This window comes from Anas acuta, chromosome 1, assembly GCF_963932015.1.
Source record: "Anas acuta chromosome 1, bAnaAcu1.1, whole genome shotgun sequence".
Taxonomy (NCBI): Eukaryota; Metazoa; Chordata; class Aves; order Anseriformes; family Anatidae; genus Anas; species Anas acuta.
The window spans coordinates 149,359,341-149,377,497 of NC_088979.1; the positions used below are offsets into that span (position 1 = coordinate 149,359,341).

General features: G+C 38.0%; 1 protein-coding gene across 2 annotated transcripts in view; it reads right to left on the minus strand.

Annotated features, from left to right (window-relative positions):
* Nucleotides 1-18,157, minus strand: part of LARGE1 (LARGE xylosyl- and glucuronyltransferase 1) — a 282,272-nt gene that overhangs the window by 194,312 nt on the left and 69,803 nt on the right. For both annotated transcript variants that reach the window (XM_068664913.1, XM_068664920.1), the window contains one exon: nt 6,083-6,269. In XM_068664913.1, coding sequence (XP_068521014.1) covers nt 6,083-6,188 — 106 coding nt within the window. In that variant the 5' untranslated portion in view covers nt 6,189-6,269. The remainder of the gene's footprint in view (nt 1-6,082; nt 6,270-18,157) is intronic.

Consider the following 18,157-nt stretch of genomic DNA (forward strand, 5'->3'; position numbering starts at 1 on the left):
CTCTTAAAATGCTAGCATGACAGGTAAGGAAAAACAAACAAACAAAACAAACCTCAGCTTCCTGCTCTCTAACAGAGATGATTTCACACAACTTCTTCCTAAGTTTTCATCTTAAAGTTACATTACTGACTCTTCCTTTCCTTGAATATATTTTCTAAACAGAAGCCATAAACAAACACTTGAGGCCTTCCAACCTCAAGTGGATTCACCATGCAGAAACCGGTAACTCGAGTGTATTTTCATCCTGTCAATATGGAGGTGTGACAATATAATGAGGGCACAAAGCCGCAGTGGACACGTTTCTGAAGGATCAGTGAGCTAGAGAGCATGTGTCAAATTACCATTCCACATATCCATTTTAGGTGACCTTCATGGTAATGGGGATAGTAAACTGCTGCTTATAGCTGGGAAAATGATGCCACTCCTGGAGCTACTATTGGTTAGGGAAATTCCTATTTTCTTTCTAATGAAAGTTCATTATGCATTATTTAATTATTTCCTCTTCCCTGTTTTAAATGCACTCCACCCTCCTCACTCTATTACCTTGCCTTTTGAATGCAATTTAAGAATGTTGAAACAATTAGCTTTTTCATTCAAAGTAACTGATAACTGAAATTACGCTGCCTTTGTGTATTATTTAAAACAACAACATTAACCAGGTACGTTCAAAGGCTATATAATATTCAGAATCCTCTTTAATATTCTAGTTCACAACCTTAATAGACATTTATACATGATTAATGAGGCTTTTAGTAGCTGTTGCTGTCACAGCTTGGGTAATGCCACCTCCAATGAATATTCCAAGGCGGGGTCTTACTTGCAGTGTCTGACAGCTGTGAAGTAGCAGGGTGCAACGTACTTTCTGACAAGAGAAACAAAAACCAAAATGAAACAAAATCCTGTCCTATAGAACTGTAAACTATTTAAAAAGCAACACAAGGGAATTAATCACATTGGGGCATATTTTATGTTACACTAACAAAGAGCTTATAAAGGGTTTCTAAATGTGATCTCACTGCCATGCTAGGCAAATGAATAACCAAAGTCCTTAGATATAAACATATATAAAGGAGTAACATAATTTTTAATTGCATCAAGAAAGCATAATTTTAGAACACAGAACTACAGATACCACCACTGAAGAGAGACATTTGATTCCAGTGCCCTGGAAGAAAACAAAATAAAAAAACTGCAAAAGAATTAAAAAAAAAAAGAGCACAAAATTCTTTGCCATGACAACTCAGCTAGCTCAATCGGTTTAGCTTAGTGGAAAAAAAAAAAGACTGAGAAGTGATTTAACTGCTGTATGTAAGTACCTTTAAAAGGAAACATACTGAGCTCTGACAGGGGAATTAGTATGGATTTACTAACAGTAAATCACGCTTGACCAACCTGACTGCTTTCTGTGATGAAATGACTAGATCTCTGAATAAGAGAAGACCAGCAGATGCAATTTCCCTTGAATTTAGCACAGCTTTCAATATGGTCTGCTAAATAAACCCTTTATCCAAGTTGGGATTTTACAGTCTAGATGACCGGGCTACTAGATGAGTGCAAAACTAGCTGGGTTGTTGGGCTCAGAAGGGTGCTGGTTACTAATTCATGTTCTGTCTGGAATTCAGTTACAAGTAGAGTTCCTCAGCATCTATTCTGGGAATGGTCCTTTTCAGTATTTTTACCAATAACCTGATGAAGAAATCAGAATTCAACCTTATCAAGATTGCAAATGACACCAAGCGTGGGGGAGTGTAGTCAAGACACTCACTGACAAGGATGCCCTCCAGTGGGACCAAGATGGGCTGGAGGAATGGGGCAACAGCAACCTCATAAAATTCAACATGAGTTTTAGGTTAGATGTTAGGAAGAACTTCTTTACTGAAAGGGTTGTTATACTCTGGAACAGGCTGCCCAGGGAAGTGGTGGAGACACCATCCCTGGAAGTCTTTAAAAGACGTTTAGATGTAGAGCTTTGGGATATGGTTTAGTGGGGACTGTTAGTGTTAGGTCAGAGGTTGGACTCGATGATCTTGAGGTCTCTTCCAACCTAGAAATTCTGTGATTCTGTGATTCTGAGTAAGGCAAGCCCCTCTACCTGGGATGGACTAACTCTCATAATGGCACAGGCTGGTGACTAGTTCTTCTGGGAAGGACCTGGGGCCTTGCTGGACAGTATATTAAATAAGACCCAGCAGCATGCCTGGATAGTGATGAAGGCCAATGACATCCGGGGCTGTATCAACAGGAACACAGCACGTAGATTATGGGAAGTAATCATTTCCCCTTTACTTGACACTCATTAGACCACATTTGGAGTACTGTCTGGGGTTCTCAGTATAAGAAAGACATTGACAAAGTTCTGTGTAGGGCTACTGAACCATTCAGGGGCTATAGTGCTTGCCCTGAGAGAGCCCGGTTTGCTCAGCCTGGAGAAGACAAGGCCCAGGGGACTCACCAGGAGCCCCCAGTTCCTACAGGCAAGATGCCAGGAGACAGTGCCAGACTCTTCACAGTGACACATTGTGGGGCATGTGTGACATCAGCCACAAATGGAAACAAAGGAGGTTCAAACTTGATAACGAGAAACTCTTCCACCTGAAGACAGTCGAGCAGTGGCACAGCTTGCTCAAGGAAGCCATGTTGTCTCCATCCTTGGAGGTTTTCAAGACACGACTGGATAAAACTCTGAGAAATGAGGCCTGACCTAAAGTGCACCCTGCATTGAGCAAGAGTTTAACCAGAGAGCTCCTGAAGTCCCTTCCAACCCGAATAATTCAATTAGTCTATGAAAATACTAGGTAGGAAGAATGTATTTAATCTAGAGGAGAAAAACATAACAAGAGCCATTTACCTGAATCTGAAACCAGATGAACTGAAAAATTCTAGCACTACCTGTGATTAACCAAAGAAACCTAGTGCCAGAAGCTGTAGAGGACTCTGTTCCTGCTGATTTCAAATCAAGGCACCGTGCTGTGGTGAGGCATTTTTTACTCAAGTATACATAAAGTCATTAAAACATAAGCAAACTATGTGACTCAATGATGTAAAAAAAAAGAAATCAGATAAATTGGCAAAACAGCTTTAACTCTCTGCCCATAATACCTACAGGTTTAGGAAAATGGTTAAATAAATATTTCAACTTACTCTAATGTTTAAACAATAAACAAAGATGAAAGCACAAAAAGAAACCAGACAGAGAAATAACAGAAAGAGTTACTAACTTTACATCATTTGCAGTCCTTTTCAAGTGCAAGGCTTCTTAAGCGGTAATGGGCTTTGCTCCCTGGTTTGCATTTAAGATTAATTCACACTGAGAGCTTTAAGTCACCTCAAATAGCATGTAGCAGCAAATTTCCAGATCGGTATTGAGCTGCCTATAAAAACAAAGGATTCTACACACACAGGAATTTGAAGCAGTACTCCATTTTCAATTGTGGACACAATTAAAATAGTCATTACAACAAGGCAGCATAATATTCTTCTAAAAGCAAAAAGGTGAGGCCTGCATTTGCTCAGCTTTTAAAAATCAAACAAAATCAGTACTTCCTGACTGCCAGATCATTAGTTTTCAAGTATGCAGCCAGCACCCTGTATGTTTTCAATTTAATGTGAATCCTGTAAGTGTTTCATTCTAGAATGAGCTCACGGAGTTACTGCCCATTAAGGTAGAATTTTAAGATACCAAATAAATTTGCATAATCAAATATCTGTACCTGGCATATAACTAACTCAAAAGTGTATTCAATATACACTGAAAATCGTTAGATGTTCTTACTTGTAATTTAACTTGGAATCCAATTTTGTTTTGAAACCAAGCACAAATTCCTCAGCCAAGGTTACATAAAATAAGCTTGCTTGACATTTAAAACAATGACTTTTCAAAATTATCAGACTTAGTGTTTGCACAAATTTTAAAAGGCTGAAACACCTTCCTCCTGCTAAGATAACTACAAAAGCTGAATAGTTTTTCTAAGCTCGCCAAAATAGTGTGGCTATTGCCAAACATAAAATGCTCAATTAAAAAAAAAAAAAAAAAAAAAAGCTACTAAGTAACAAGAAATAAGAAAATAAGAGACACAACATTTTCCTAGCCTTACCTAACTGAAGTATCAGCACTGATCTTAAGGCTGGAAAAAAAGTTCATTAGATGGGCAATCGAAAATGCAAATCTGAGGTTCTCCACGTGAATATAGAAGAGGAAGGACAGCTGCTCCAGGTATAGTAACCAATGGCCACCCAGAGGGATCTAGATTCAAGTTGATTTTACATAGAGATATGCTCTAGGTATTCATTAATTTTGTGTGTTCATCCTTCTGTCATAAGAAGTGTCTAGCGGCAGTGATAGTCTAATAGTCTTCAAGGAGAACAAAGACAAGAGCCTCATGTGCTTGCAAGTTTTGGCCGGGTAGGCACTATATAACTAAATTGGAAGCCCATAAAACATTTCACAGAATCAACTTTTAAAGCAGGGTATAGCATATTTCTACATATCTTCGGAAGAAAATGGGCAGGATCCAGCACCTAGATATAGCTCCAAAGCAGGAAGGAGACCCAGAAATAATGCAATTGTTTTCCTGTCTTCTCTAATAGGATACCATCCTAATTGAAAATGGATCATCTCAATTGTGTTTATAGTGACAGCACTGTTCTGTAAGGTGACAGCAGACTTGATAGGAGGCTTATGTTGCACAGCAAGTTCTAGACTGAACATCCCAGGCACTTTGCTGGCTACTCAGCCACCTCTGGTTCAGGCTGTTTATGTTTACATTGTGTTTAGGAAAGCCAAATGTGAGATATCTTTAGATGAACAAGACAGTAACCAGCCCATCCTTATATACAGATTCAGATTCTGTGAAGACTGAAATTGAACCCATTACAAGCTTTCACGCTTCTGAGAGCTAATAAACCTGGACTAGTTAAGCTCTTATGTGGGTAGCATGGACAGTGTAGAGTCTGGTCTTAAGCCTAGGGTTATCTGGTATTGCTGACATTTCCTTTGAAGAATTAATCACTACACAGATGAGGTGAAACACTTTGGTGAACATAAGCAGTACTGCAACAGCTGGGCTGCACCTATTTCCATTTTGATCTTCATGCTCACGCTTGCCCCCAGACTGGAAGACTATCAGGCACCATTGCATGGATTGTGGGCACAAATACAAAGGACAATGCAGCAGCATCATAACAAGCGTAGAGAATTGTTAGAAGACAGGAAATTGTATTGAGCAAACCTTGTACTCTGAAAGCTCCATCAACTCTCATGCACGCTATGTGATGGCTATGAAGAAGTCTTTGTCCCATGCTTTGTTTCCTGCTACATCCACACTTCTCAGAGGAAAGTCCAACTGCACAATCTCACATGCCACAGAGTACCACCAGTGCGTTCCCTAGTGCAGTGAGCAGTAGCATTTGCATGTGTGGCTACAGGACGAGAGAAATCCTGCAGCTGAGAAAGCATTACCCAGCAGAGTCCACCACACAAAGAACCATGCTAGACACATTCTCTGACTTGTGTTGTAGACCCCCCCATTCTTCTGTAGGAGGATACACTCCCTGCTCAGTGTCCCAAAATCAGACTCAGTGGCCTATATCATCCAGACATATGAGGTCACACACACCCATCCATAAATACAAGAATTGTGTAAAAAGTGCCCAGAATAAATATGAGTAACTTTTTAAACACTTCTTAGCAGTATTAAGTGCAGATCTGAAATGAGGCATTAATTTTAATTAAAGTAAAATCTTAGAGGGCATTAATTTTAATTAAAGTAAAATCAATTTTTAAAAATCAGAGAATGCAGAGAAGAAATGAGTAAGGGGAAATCAGATTTTTTTTTGTTGCATTTTTGTAAAAGTTCAAAGATTAGATGAAAATGAAACAACTGGTGCCAGCAATTACTTCCTTGTCAGTAGTGAGAACATGGTAAGGAAGGCCCTTTGTTGAAATATGCACCTGGGGAGCCATTTCCTACGCAAGCTGAACTAGCTTTATTTAAATAAAACCGATGATGACTGATCTACATTTGTCTGCTCTGATACCAATCATTTAACACATTCTCCCCCCCAGCCATTACTCTTCTCCTACCTTCAAAACTCCCAGCAAACAGATAAATCCACGTTATGGCTGGCACGAAGAGGACGGTCAGAGAGGCAGCCAGGAATTTCCGTCGCCCTCTGCAGATTCCCAGCATTCTCTCAGGAGTGCAGATTCCCAACCCAGTGCTGTTCCTATGTTGGAAGCAAATAGTCCACAGCCTCCCACATATTAATCCCTGAAAAGTAGAGGAGAAAATGTTTTAACAGCTTATCTTTCTACAGAAATGTAGGTATAGCCAACATTCCAAAAGAGTTAAAAGACCAAAACTAAAAATAGGGTTACAGCAATTGCAAAGCAGTATCCATTTCAACATTAAGTGTAGCTACTTAATAATATAACAAGTTTTAGAAGTCCTCTGCACGACAGTAGGTCAATAAAACACATCATCTCACCTAAACACACACTGAGCAAATCTTACAAAGAGACATCACCTTTATTTGTTTTTATTTGCCACACTTGTGTGGTAACCCTGGTTAGGTAAGAGAAAGCCACCCATATGTCTTCACCAGTCACACCAGTGAATCAATGAGCCAGCTGCAGGTGGTCATGAACTCAAGATAGTGATTGGAAAATGAAAGGTAAAAATTGGGATTAGAGGGGTGTTATTAAAATAACCCAGTTTGATCACTGCAAAACAATGCTGATGAACTATATAAAAGGAAAAGAGAAAATAAGAAAGGAAGGTTGTTTAGTCACAAACAGTGGGTATCAGGAGCTCTGAAATGTATGCTATAAGAAAAGAAGAAGATTCGGGAAAGTACCACAATTTTTATGATTAAAAACATATTACAAATACAATCTTAATTTGTCTAAAATAATGTTTTTTTCATTTCACAGAGGCTGAGATGGCAAAAATAATCTGATGATTTTAGTTCACAGGAAAAATAATATTCCCACACCAATGCAGGTATACAGAGCACAAAGATAATGTTTCACATCTTTTTCCTTTTTTTTTTTTTTTTTTTTTTTAAGGGAAGAAAGCACAGGGAAGTCCAGAAAGTCCAGAACTAGACTTCAGGAGTTAGAAAAGGGAGATACTAAGTCAAAAATAAATCATGTTTTGTGTGAAAGGGCTTGTTTCCTAATTAAAAAAAAAATAAAAAAAAATTGGTGTACAAGCATGATAAGGAAAGAAGCACAGACTCTAGCAGTACAAGGTGTTTAATAACAGCAACCTTTGGCTTGTGCTTAAACTAGCACTAGAGCTGCAATCAGCAATTAAAGCACTTCTACACAGACATATTAGCAATAACTACTGTGTGCCTTGAAAATATGTCTGAGCTTTGCAACCCCACGTATATTGCACTGCAAGTCAATTCTGAAATCAAATTACAGCAAAAAAGAGAATTACAGACAAGAGAAATGGGTTCAGACAAAGAGCCTGGCTGCTGGGGATACCTGGCTACAGTAATCAGGCAAACTTACAGCTCTTCCTCAAATGTTCAATAGAGACCACTTTACTACACTACAGTTTAAGAGCCATGATAGCACTCCTGACCTTGCAACTGATAAAATGGAATATAATTTGTCCAGAGCCAGCAGAAAAAGCATTGCATTGTGTCAGCTTTTCTACTCAATGAATGCCTCATCACAGAGATTTTGCAGAAAATATGTGGACAGACTTAATATTAACAACTGTACTGTTAGAGTCACTGTGTTAGAGACACACATTTGGTAGATAAATTGTGGAGGACTCTCTTCTTTATTCACTTCATTTGGATAACGATTACATTTCATTTCTTTTCCTTGCATCACGTAGCTGGCACAGCTAGTCTGAAGAGAGACCTTTACACAACTACTTGAAAAACATAGGTGACTGCTTTACACTTGCTATACACAGAATTACCTACTTTAAGTAGAAATTACTTCCTCCCCTCTGAAACATCATAAAGTGCACCATTACCATCAATCTGTGTGTATAAAGATTATCTTTGAAGAAATTAACTTACAAGCAGTGTCATTTTACAGTTGTAACATTTTGCAATGCAACACACTTTGGACACACACTGCTCCTACCAATGATGCAGGTAAAACCAACAGAGATAACACCAAATGTTTCAGAAATTATGCAGTTCCAAGTAAACTGATACACATTTTCAGGATAGTGACACTCAGACTCTGAAGTCTGGGGTATAGTAGTGGTAGTGCATTGCTTATCCTGAGGCTGCGTATTTAAGAAAAAAGAAACACACACACACACACACACAAATCCTACATACTCTTTTCATTAGCCATGAAAGTGAAGTTTCTGAATTGGTCAATGTGAAGGATGATTTTTTTCTGTCCCATGAATGCAGAACACCTTAACAAATTAAGTATAAGGAGTAACACTGAACTCCCAATTCATCTGCAAAGGAAAGTAAGGAAAGTGGGACATTGTATTCTACAAATTGTCATCCTTCAGGAAAAAGAAAAAAAAAAAAGCCATGTTATTCTGCGCTCTCATGCACATCTTTTAGCTAACTAAGAAGATACTTGGGAAAATCCTACACAGACAAGTCAGCTTGTGATGGATCACTCTAGGAAATGTTTAAGTACTTCATTTAATTGTGCTTTAAAAGAGAAAACAGCCATAAACTATTTTAAAAAAAGTTTCTACCATCTCCCCCCACCTTCCTAAAGATGTGAAAAGCTTCTTGATTCTTAGACATTAGTTTTCAGAGGATAAAATCAACACACCTGCTGAGTATTTTTTCCAAACTAGACAATGCATCATGTGCAAAACATACCTAAGTAATTCTGTAAAAGGTCCATGAATGGTAATGAAGGTGTTTAGCTTAAAAGAAATGCTTTGGACTCAATCATTTAGTATGCATTTTACTTGTAAAACTGTTACCTAATGTGCAATCTTCAAATACATTGGAAGAAGATACTGCAGTTGAGTTTTTCTTTTGGTCCACCACATGACAGCTTGGTATTTGTCACGGAAGGAAAGGAAAGGGAGAGACAGCACTGGCTGAGCACAGAACAGGGTAGCACTGTGCTCATTTCTGTCATACAAGCTCACCATTGCCTTTCAGACCTCTCCTACAGCACCCACTGCTCCTCCAGACTCCACCTGCATAGGTGGTCTTAGAAAGCAGTTCCATAGTAGGTGAGAATCCAATCATAAAATAGTGGTTCCTCCTAATCTATTGCCCAATGTTAGTAGTTAATAAGCTTACTGGGCTGTGCTGATGGACAGTAAGTAATACAGCAAGCTCAGGCCAGCTAGATTATTGCTAATGGTGCTACAAAAGGCTACTAGCTTGGACAACGCCTGTGTGAGAGGTCACAGCAGGAATTAAAATAAATTGGGTTTCTCATTGCAGAGACTTACTCGTGACCTTCTTACCACATAGCAACAGTGAACTGAATGCCTTTCGTTATCTTTGCATATGGTTAAACGCTTCCATTAACCTTGTCAGAGTGGTCGCTTTGTTTTAAATCACGGATTATCTCCTCAGCTAAGTGTGAGGCAGCTCTAAACCAGTATGAGCAGCACATACATTAAAAGCATGTAACACAACACTAATCACATTGGTATTCAGTTTCTATTCATTTTTTTTTCAATTATGGCATGACAGCTCGACTATGTCGGACATTCAGCAGGAGTTCAGTGGAACAATGGAAGTAATTATGAAAACAAAAATCAAACACAATTAACTAGATTTAACTGCTCTACTATAAAAAGCTTTTCCAACTGTTTCATACATTTCCTTGCATTTGTTACAGTTAATCTTATCCCAGTAATCTTCCATTTGTTTTCTGAGCCACTGAAATGAATATGCACAGTTAAAGCTGTTTATACACCAATCCTGTGCCTTGGCTTTGCTGTGTTTCTTGAATTAATGTTATCTAGTTCTTTCTGCTTTTTCCACACTTGCAGTCACAGAGTCAATGAACATCTCTACTGTAAAGCTTCCCCCTTGGCTCTGTGTCAATGTAGCATCCATCCCTTAAGAGTGATTTTTCAGTTTTTCACCAGACTCGAAATACGAAAAAAGGAAAAAAAAAAAAAAAAAGCTGTATCTGAGCCAGTATCTTTGTACGTTCCTTTAAAATACTGTTAATGTGGGGTTATAACAAGTTTACTCCTTGATAGTCTGTTTTCTGTCTTCTAAGAGGATTGAAGCTCTGTGGTAGTCCAGTTCTGGAAGCTGGCTGTCAAGTGACAGATTTTTTTGCCATATTAGAGAAGAGTTTGGTACCATAAAGGTAGGGTGTGGAATAAACCCAATATAGGGCAATAAAAGACAGTAGAATTATATAGTAAATCTTTATTTAAATCGACACCCCTAATATACTCCACTTCTCGAGTTATTAAAAAAGAAGTAGCACTTTAAAGAAAAACACCATCTTCTCCCTCACCAAAATCTCTCTCTCCCACATGAAAGAACATGCCACAGAAACTAATCTAAGGCTCCCTTAGCTCGCAAACTGTGTAAATTTTTTTGGCATCAGAGAACTTCTCTGCTGTATAGACTTCTTAGTCCAATGGTGTTGTAACTTGAAGGAAGGATTTGGAATATATTCAGACTCAGCATCCCCCTCAGAAGCCACTTAAAAGGAACAGATTACAGCAGTTTCCAAATGCTACCAAATTTACTGTTTCTCAACTAGTTACAAGGAAGTAGTCCTATCTATAAGAGAGAAAATAGCTAGTAAGTTGACAGCACAAATGAGTTCTGCCTTGCAACTGTGCTAACTGCTCTGGGGGCACATTGGATTGACACTCTCTGTTATATCTTCACTCGATATGTGCCATGGCTCAAGGAAAATTTTGTTAGTGGCCCATTAATCAAAGCTTTCTAGAAGGTTCCAGGTAGCAGGGCTGGAAGCAATGCCACTGCAGGCCTGGGGATCTATCCTGACAGTAGTCTGGTCACAGACAGAGAGAGGTAAGTAAATAACATGCTTTCACATTTTACCTTTCAAGCCAAGGCTGCTCAAAAGAAGGAAAGCCTGAAACTTTAAAACTTAATATCAAGGAAGAACACAATTTAAGATTAACAGGATATGAAACTTTTCCTAAGCCTCCACTATGTCAGTGTTAATGTGAGCAGAAAAAAAATCTAGCATTTGAGAAGAGATAGCAGCAACCAAACACATTCGTGACAGAAAGATCAACCTTGGCTGTTATTCACATTTCATTTGTACCCCAAGAATGATAATAATTTGTCAGAGCAGCTACTGACCTGGTTTTTCAATGAGTTCTCCAAAATCAACTTTACTCCAGATCCCCCCATGTATGGGCACACAGCACCAGTATTTCCTGACTCCCCAGTTTATCTCAGGACTCTCCGAAGTCCAAAGAGAGTGAAACAGCCTGACTTAGTTTGCGCATGGCAGAAGATTAACAAGATGTTCTCGATACATACTCAAAATACCTTACAACCTGAGAACCCAATGTCACTGAATTATGAACATAGTGGAGATCATGGTCAACCAGAAGTAATTACTGGGGTAGAGAATCTTTCAGTAGTAAAAAAATTCTGCTCCAGAATCATGGTTTTATACTCAGACCACAACATTATTACATATCTGAATTTCAGGCTTAAAAAAATGGCCTAGCTCCACATCTTTGCATGTATTTCAGGCCCTGAAATATTTGCATGAAGGAAAAAAAAAAAAAAAAAAAAAGTTAAAATAATATCATGCTGCTTGTTCTTGGCTGGAAGAAAACATCAGTATGTTGTTGCATCATTGATCTCCCTGCCAGGATACCTGGGCATTTTTCTCCTTCCTAATAAATTATTGAAGTGTTAGGGGTTCATGCATTCATTATTTCCCTTTCTTACATACAGTGTACATACAACCACACAGAAGATAAAGTGGTCTCTAGCTCAGAAGCAGGGTGCTACATGCATATGTAACACTTGTCTCTCTGATTTTGATGTTACTACTTTGCTTTCCATCTGAAGTACTTGGATGGTTATTCAGAAGCAGTGTTTACCTTCATTAGAATCCTCTATATACAGAGCTACTCTAATGTGGAAATTGATTAAAGATTCATGAGCAAGTTTTGCCCAGGAGAAATAATTATTGCTTCAAGTGCTCCTCCCTGACAAAAGAATCCATGTCTCTCTATGAAGCAGTCCTATTTTGAAAAAAAAAAAAAAAAAAAAAAAAAAAAAAAAAAGAACAAAAACACCTTTATTTTACTGCACAGATCTCAAACTATAGCTTAGTTTTACACAGGGATTAGTAACACACTTAGAGCAGCTCTTGTCATATGGAAAGAAGTTGATGTTATACTTGCAGATTTCTTAGTACCAATACCATTATTTCATAAAAAGCAATGAACCAAGTGTCTATCTCAACTCTGACAGTGAAGGGGAAGAAACCAAGGAAGAGTGGATAGATCCTACAGGTCAAAAAATTTTTTGTGCACCTGGCACTGACAAGAGGGGTTTTGACTTCACAAGCATGGGACCCTCACTCAAGACAGGTGACTGCTAGGAAGAGATGGGATTCATCTGACCACTTAGGCAAAAGTACCTTTTCCTATTGGCTGGCCAAACTTGTCATGAGAGCTTTAAATTGAAAAAAAAAAAATAATAAAAACAACAACAAAAAAAACAACCAACAAATAAATGAGAAAATGGTGGATTAGGTTGGCAAACAAAGTATGCTGAGTGATGTGGACAGGATGGATATAGGCTCTTTACCAAGGACCAGTCAAGAAGGCAGGGAGAAGCAATCACTCTGTATGTCAGATCAGCAGGAATACAGGGAGTTCTCCCTGGGATCCTTTCCCACTACTCACTGGTGAGACCCAGCTGGATTGCTGTGCGCATGTCTGGACTTCCCAGTACAAGGAAGGACACAAACACAGAGGTCATGAGCCGCTATCCTTGTAGATACTCAAAACCCAACTGGACATGGCCCCAAGCCATGCTTTAATTGTCCCTGCTTAAAAGCAGGGTGTCAGACTAGAGAATTTCCAGAGATCTCTCCCAAACACCATTCCATGATTCAGTGATTCTACAGTTTTGTAACCAGACACAGAACACACAGTGGTCATTCAATTTAAATCCTCAAAAATTCCAGCTGTGATCTAGTAGATAATACATGGATAATAATGTGGATATATGGATGGTAATGCACATACACAACTACACTGTGAAACATGCAGAAAATTTCAGGTTAAACTTTTAACTAGTATAATTCAATATAAGCTTCACTAGGATCAATTCAACCTGCATTAGTTCACGATAAATTTGGACTGAATCTCTCATAACTAATGGAGCTGCATTCTTATGTAGGCACCACAGCGTTCACCTCATTACTACATAATTTAAATATTACAAACACCATAAATATTTGTATCAAATTTATACACAAATAGAACAACAAATGTAATGAAAATTTCAATAATTACTGGGAATTTCTTGCTGGAATCATCAAAGAATTGGCAAATAGGAAAAAAAAATATAAATACCTGACTATGTTTGAAAGGAGAGGACAAAGCGTTCACCACAATTCCAGTGCTAATTTACTAAGGACATTATTTAGTCTCTCAATAGTTCTTTGCAAACTACTGCAGAACATAAGACAGCACCATGAGTTGTGAGCTTTTTTTGGTAAGTTTCCTGCTGGAATCCCTGTGTGTCGAGGTCAGTATTTATTCTTTCTTAATTATTACAGCATCAGACATGCTACAAAGACTATTTCCCTAGGCTTTCACTGGGCAGAGTGGGAAGGTGCTTTCCCTCCACTCCTTTTCAGCTGACATATAAGTAAAGTTCTTCACAGAATGGCTGGGGTAGGAAGGAACTGGTCATCTGGTCCTCTGGTCTAACACCCCCTGGTCTAGCAGGGCCACCCAAAGCAGGCTGCCCAGGACCACATCCAGGCGGCTTTTGGAGATCTCCAAACAGGGAGACTCCAGAACCTCTCTGGACAACCTTTTCTTGTAGAATAATGTGAATGTGGTAATGTGGTGTCAAGCACTTTTTTTTTTTTTTCCCTTACGTAGGGAAGGCAGCTGTGGATTTAGATTACTGCATGTTGGAGTGTTCTTGAACATTGGACAAGGGTTTGAAAAAACAGAATTTATAAATACAGATTTCTCATGGCTTCTTATTCAGCACTATACAGATTAATGTAGGTATTAGACAAGAATGGCATGAGAGTTTAACCCAATTATACAAAGAGTACAAAAGGTGTTATCAAAGCTGAACAAAGCCATGGAAACTAGCCTCAATAGGAGACAATGATAAAAGCTCTTACTACAGAATCCAAATATTCCACGTGTGGAGTTAGCATTTCAATAGAATCATAGAATAATTTAGGTTGGAACGGACCTCTTGAGGTCATCTAGTCCAATCTTCTTCTCAAAGCAGGTTGAATACTGTTCTTTCAAACCAACCTGTAATTTGGATAGCTCTTTACTCTTCATTTAGAAACTGTCACCTAAGGAGTGGTCTGCCTATAGAAACAGGGCAGTGAGCTTAAGGTTGCTGTTCTCTCCCCGCCTTTCCTCAAATTGTAGTGATTTTCACTAACATTTTCTTGTTTCACTGTATGAGAACTTCAGTCTTTGTAGTGTCACATCATTATCATCACCATTGTTCTCTGAAGTTGCTTTAATTCTGCAATTAGATGAAGGTGGAGAAATAATAAATATAAAGTACTTAGCAAGTCCCCTGTAAAGAAAATGAATATACTGCAAGGACTGACAATATTCAAATGCACATTATTAACACTTCCACAATGAATTTGATGGTAACTCATCATTTTCAAGGCAGAGGGGAAGTTGTCAGATCTTGTCTAAGAAAATAAAGATAATGATGATGCTGAGTGTCTTTCCCCAAAAGGATGTAGAGGGCTGTGCAGTTATGGACACATCACATAACACGAGAACACGCTCAAACACAGCTGGTGTTTGAGGCAAGAGAAGTGAAAGAAAGGAAGAACACCTCTTACTGTCTCTCTTAACTCCTTCGACATTCTAGTGTCCTTTACAACAATTTGACTCTTACTGTGTCATTAACGTAAATCCAGAGCAGAAGAAAAACTAACCTTTAGTAACTTCAACACTGGGTCTTTTGAGAGCAGGTCAAACGCTGGTTAAGAGTATCAGAGAAGAATTACAGTGAAGGAGTCCCCCACTCTCTAGACTGAAACTGTTGTTGACTGGACAGAAGTACTTCACCAGTGAGACAACAATGTAGTAGTGACTGAAAGCCTTATTATCAATATTCAGACCTTTAAGCAGAATTCTGAAAGACATCTTTCCTATACTACACTGAAGACTCATTTCTGCAACAACTCTGTATGTTAGATCTCAGTAACGGTTTAAAGCAGATCCTTAAATATATCTTTACACAAACATACATATACAAAAACCACCTACATAACTCCAACTGATATCAAATGCAAAAGAATACATTTGAAATGTATTTATAAGAAAAGCTAGTCTAACCAATGGAGCTGCATTTAGAATAACCCCCTGTGTAGCAATACTGTCTAATAACTTTGCTCCCTTGCTTGTTCCAGATCTGTGATCTATTATGGTTGTCCACACATCCCTGGGCTCCCAGCCTTTCTTTAGAGAGAGCCAGCTAGGTCTTTCTGACGCAGTATCAGGTGAAGTTTTGAGGTCGATTCACTACAGGGACTGTTCCCTACAGACAGCATGGATGAGATTGCTTCTGGCTCCCTGAGCGCTATTACAATCTCTCAGCACTGTCTCAGCAGGTTTGCTGCCTTCAGGCATTGCCATTGTGCTACGCCTCAAGAAATACAACATATATCCTTGGCATCACGTCATGACTGGGATGAACCACGGCAGTTTTTTTAAAATCGTATAAAGAAAGAAAAATAATAAGGTCTTGGGACTTGAAGGAGATCTAAGCCAAGTGTACTACACAATGTGGATGCAGCCAATCTGCTCTACAGGAGCCAAGTGCTGTGAATGATGGCCATTCTCTGCCCCTTGCCCTGCAGATCAGGATGTGCTCTCTGGAGGCAATGCCTCGGGCTATATAAATTTCAGTGCTATAGTGTCTATTTTGTTATCTATAGATGAGCCACCTTATACATGTGGTAAAGCAGTATATTTTACCACAACCATAAGAGGCACATTATTTAGAATCTACTGGCTGTGTAAGCTTCAGGTACACTGCAGATACGGTACCAGTACAGACTGCAACCATTACATTGACCCCATGGCTAATATTACATCAGCAAGTCAAGATATACCTCAAAACATATTGCAACAGATAGCAATAATCACTATAGGTCATTGCATTTTATGCAGAATTTTCTCAGTTGCTCATGGGGAATTGTCAGTAAGACAGCATAGAAATATAATGATCATGAAAACAATTCTAGCACACTTCTAAAAATAAAACTTTTTAAAACTTTTTGGTTGTTGCTAGGAGATGCAAAAATATAGGACACAACAATGCAGTTATTTGAAGGGCAACAAAAGTTGTCAGTGTTATCGAAAATGTATCACATTATTATTAGCTATAGTGAGTCACACTACATTGGTTGATTTTGACAATAAATTAATAAAGTTTTTCCAAGACTCACCCATAGCTATGAGGATATGTGTTCATGTAACAAGTTTTGTTTATTACCAAGATTATATTAACTACTTTTTCAATTAATAAAAAGATATATTTAAAAAAAAAAAAAGCTGAAAAGAGTTTGAGTATCCTTTTTGTTTATTTATTTTGCTACTGCTGAGGATTGAAACTATAGATCCAGGAAATGCCTGCAGTGATTACATACTATTGCATAGCCAGAAGAGAAGGTAAATCTTTTAAGACAATAATGAACCTATATTAAAAGCATTTGAAAAAGTATAAGAACATGCTCAAATCAAGTATTTTGAATTTGAGTAGTATTTGTATTCAACTAATTTCTGAGCTCATATATTGCATAAACATTTTTAGGCAATGTACAACTTGGTCTTGAAAGATCTAAAGTTTTCAAGTACTTGTCCTTATTTGCCCCAAAGTTTCAAAAAGTTTTAGCATTATTTTGTCTGCCTTGTTTTATGGAAATGTCAACCCTTAACTTGTAGTGACAGTATTTTTTTTACGTCATGCTATTGAAAGAAACTTAAAATAAATTCCAGTTATTAGAAGTTGCTCCGGTACATCAGGTGAAGACAGCTCAAATGCAATTTCTGACTATGCTAAGAATGACAAAGCTGGAGATGAAGGACAGACACACTCAGTGACGGAAAGCTATTTATATCTCTTCTATAATATGCTAAAAATGTCTGGTACGGTTTTAAGAATAGCATGATCTTACATTTGGTGGAATTTTGACATAATGTTGTAATTACAAGGTAAATGGTGACCTAAGTGGCTGATTCTTTGGCCTTGACTGTTATTTTTACCTGTTACCCAACCTAAAACACAGTGGGTTTCTTTCTGTAATATGCATTAGCTCTAAAGTACATACCATTGACTTTGCATTTTGGTGGCATCAAGCAAAATCATTTAAATTTGATTCAATTTCTCTTAACAAGAATCGACTTTTAAAGAAAACACATTTATTCTTGAAGGGTTACAACTCGATAAAATGATAAATATGGACATTTAAAAGCTTTAAAGTTTTGTCTCCCAAACTGTACTTGAGACTATGAAAACTGGGAACTTTCCTTTTTTTAATAAATTAAAGCTGAAGTTGCTTTAGAACTTCAAGAACTGAACTTTACATAAAATGCCACCTCCTTATGGCTCTTAAGAATATTGTGGGGCTTAGCAATACCATTATAGGCATTAATTAAAATGCACATGCCCCTTGAAACACAGCTCAAACCACTAATGGCCATTGATCACAAATTCAGGCTGTTACCATGTAGCTTTTGAAATTTTTGGAATCAGATTCAGGCAGGTACTCATCAGCTAGGTCTGCTACATTGCAGTGCCTTTCAAACACATTGTGGTGACAATCTGTTTGTAAATTTTAATAAACAGCCTTGAGTAAATTATGTCCAAAGAAATCAAAGATCCTTTAATACTTTACTGTTGAGAAGACCTTATACCAAATACTCATATTGCAATAAGAATCCAAGGTAAGACTTTTTCAGGATAATATTATAAAGCAGTAGTATGA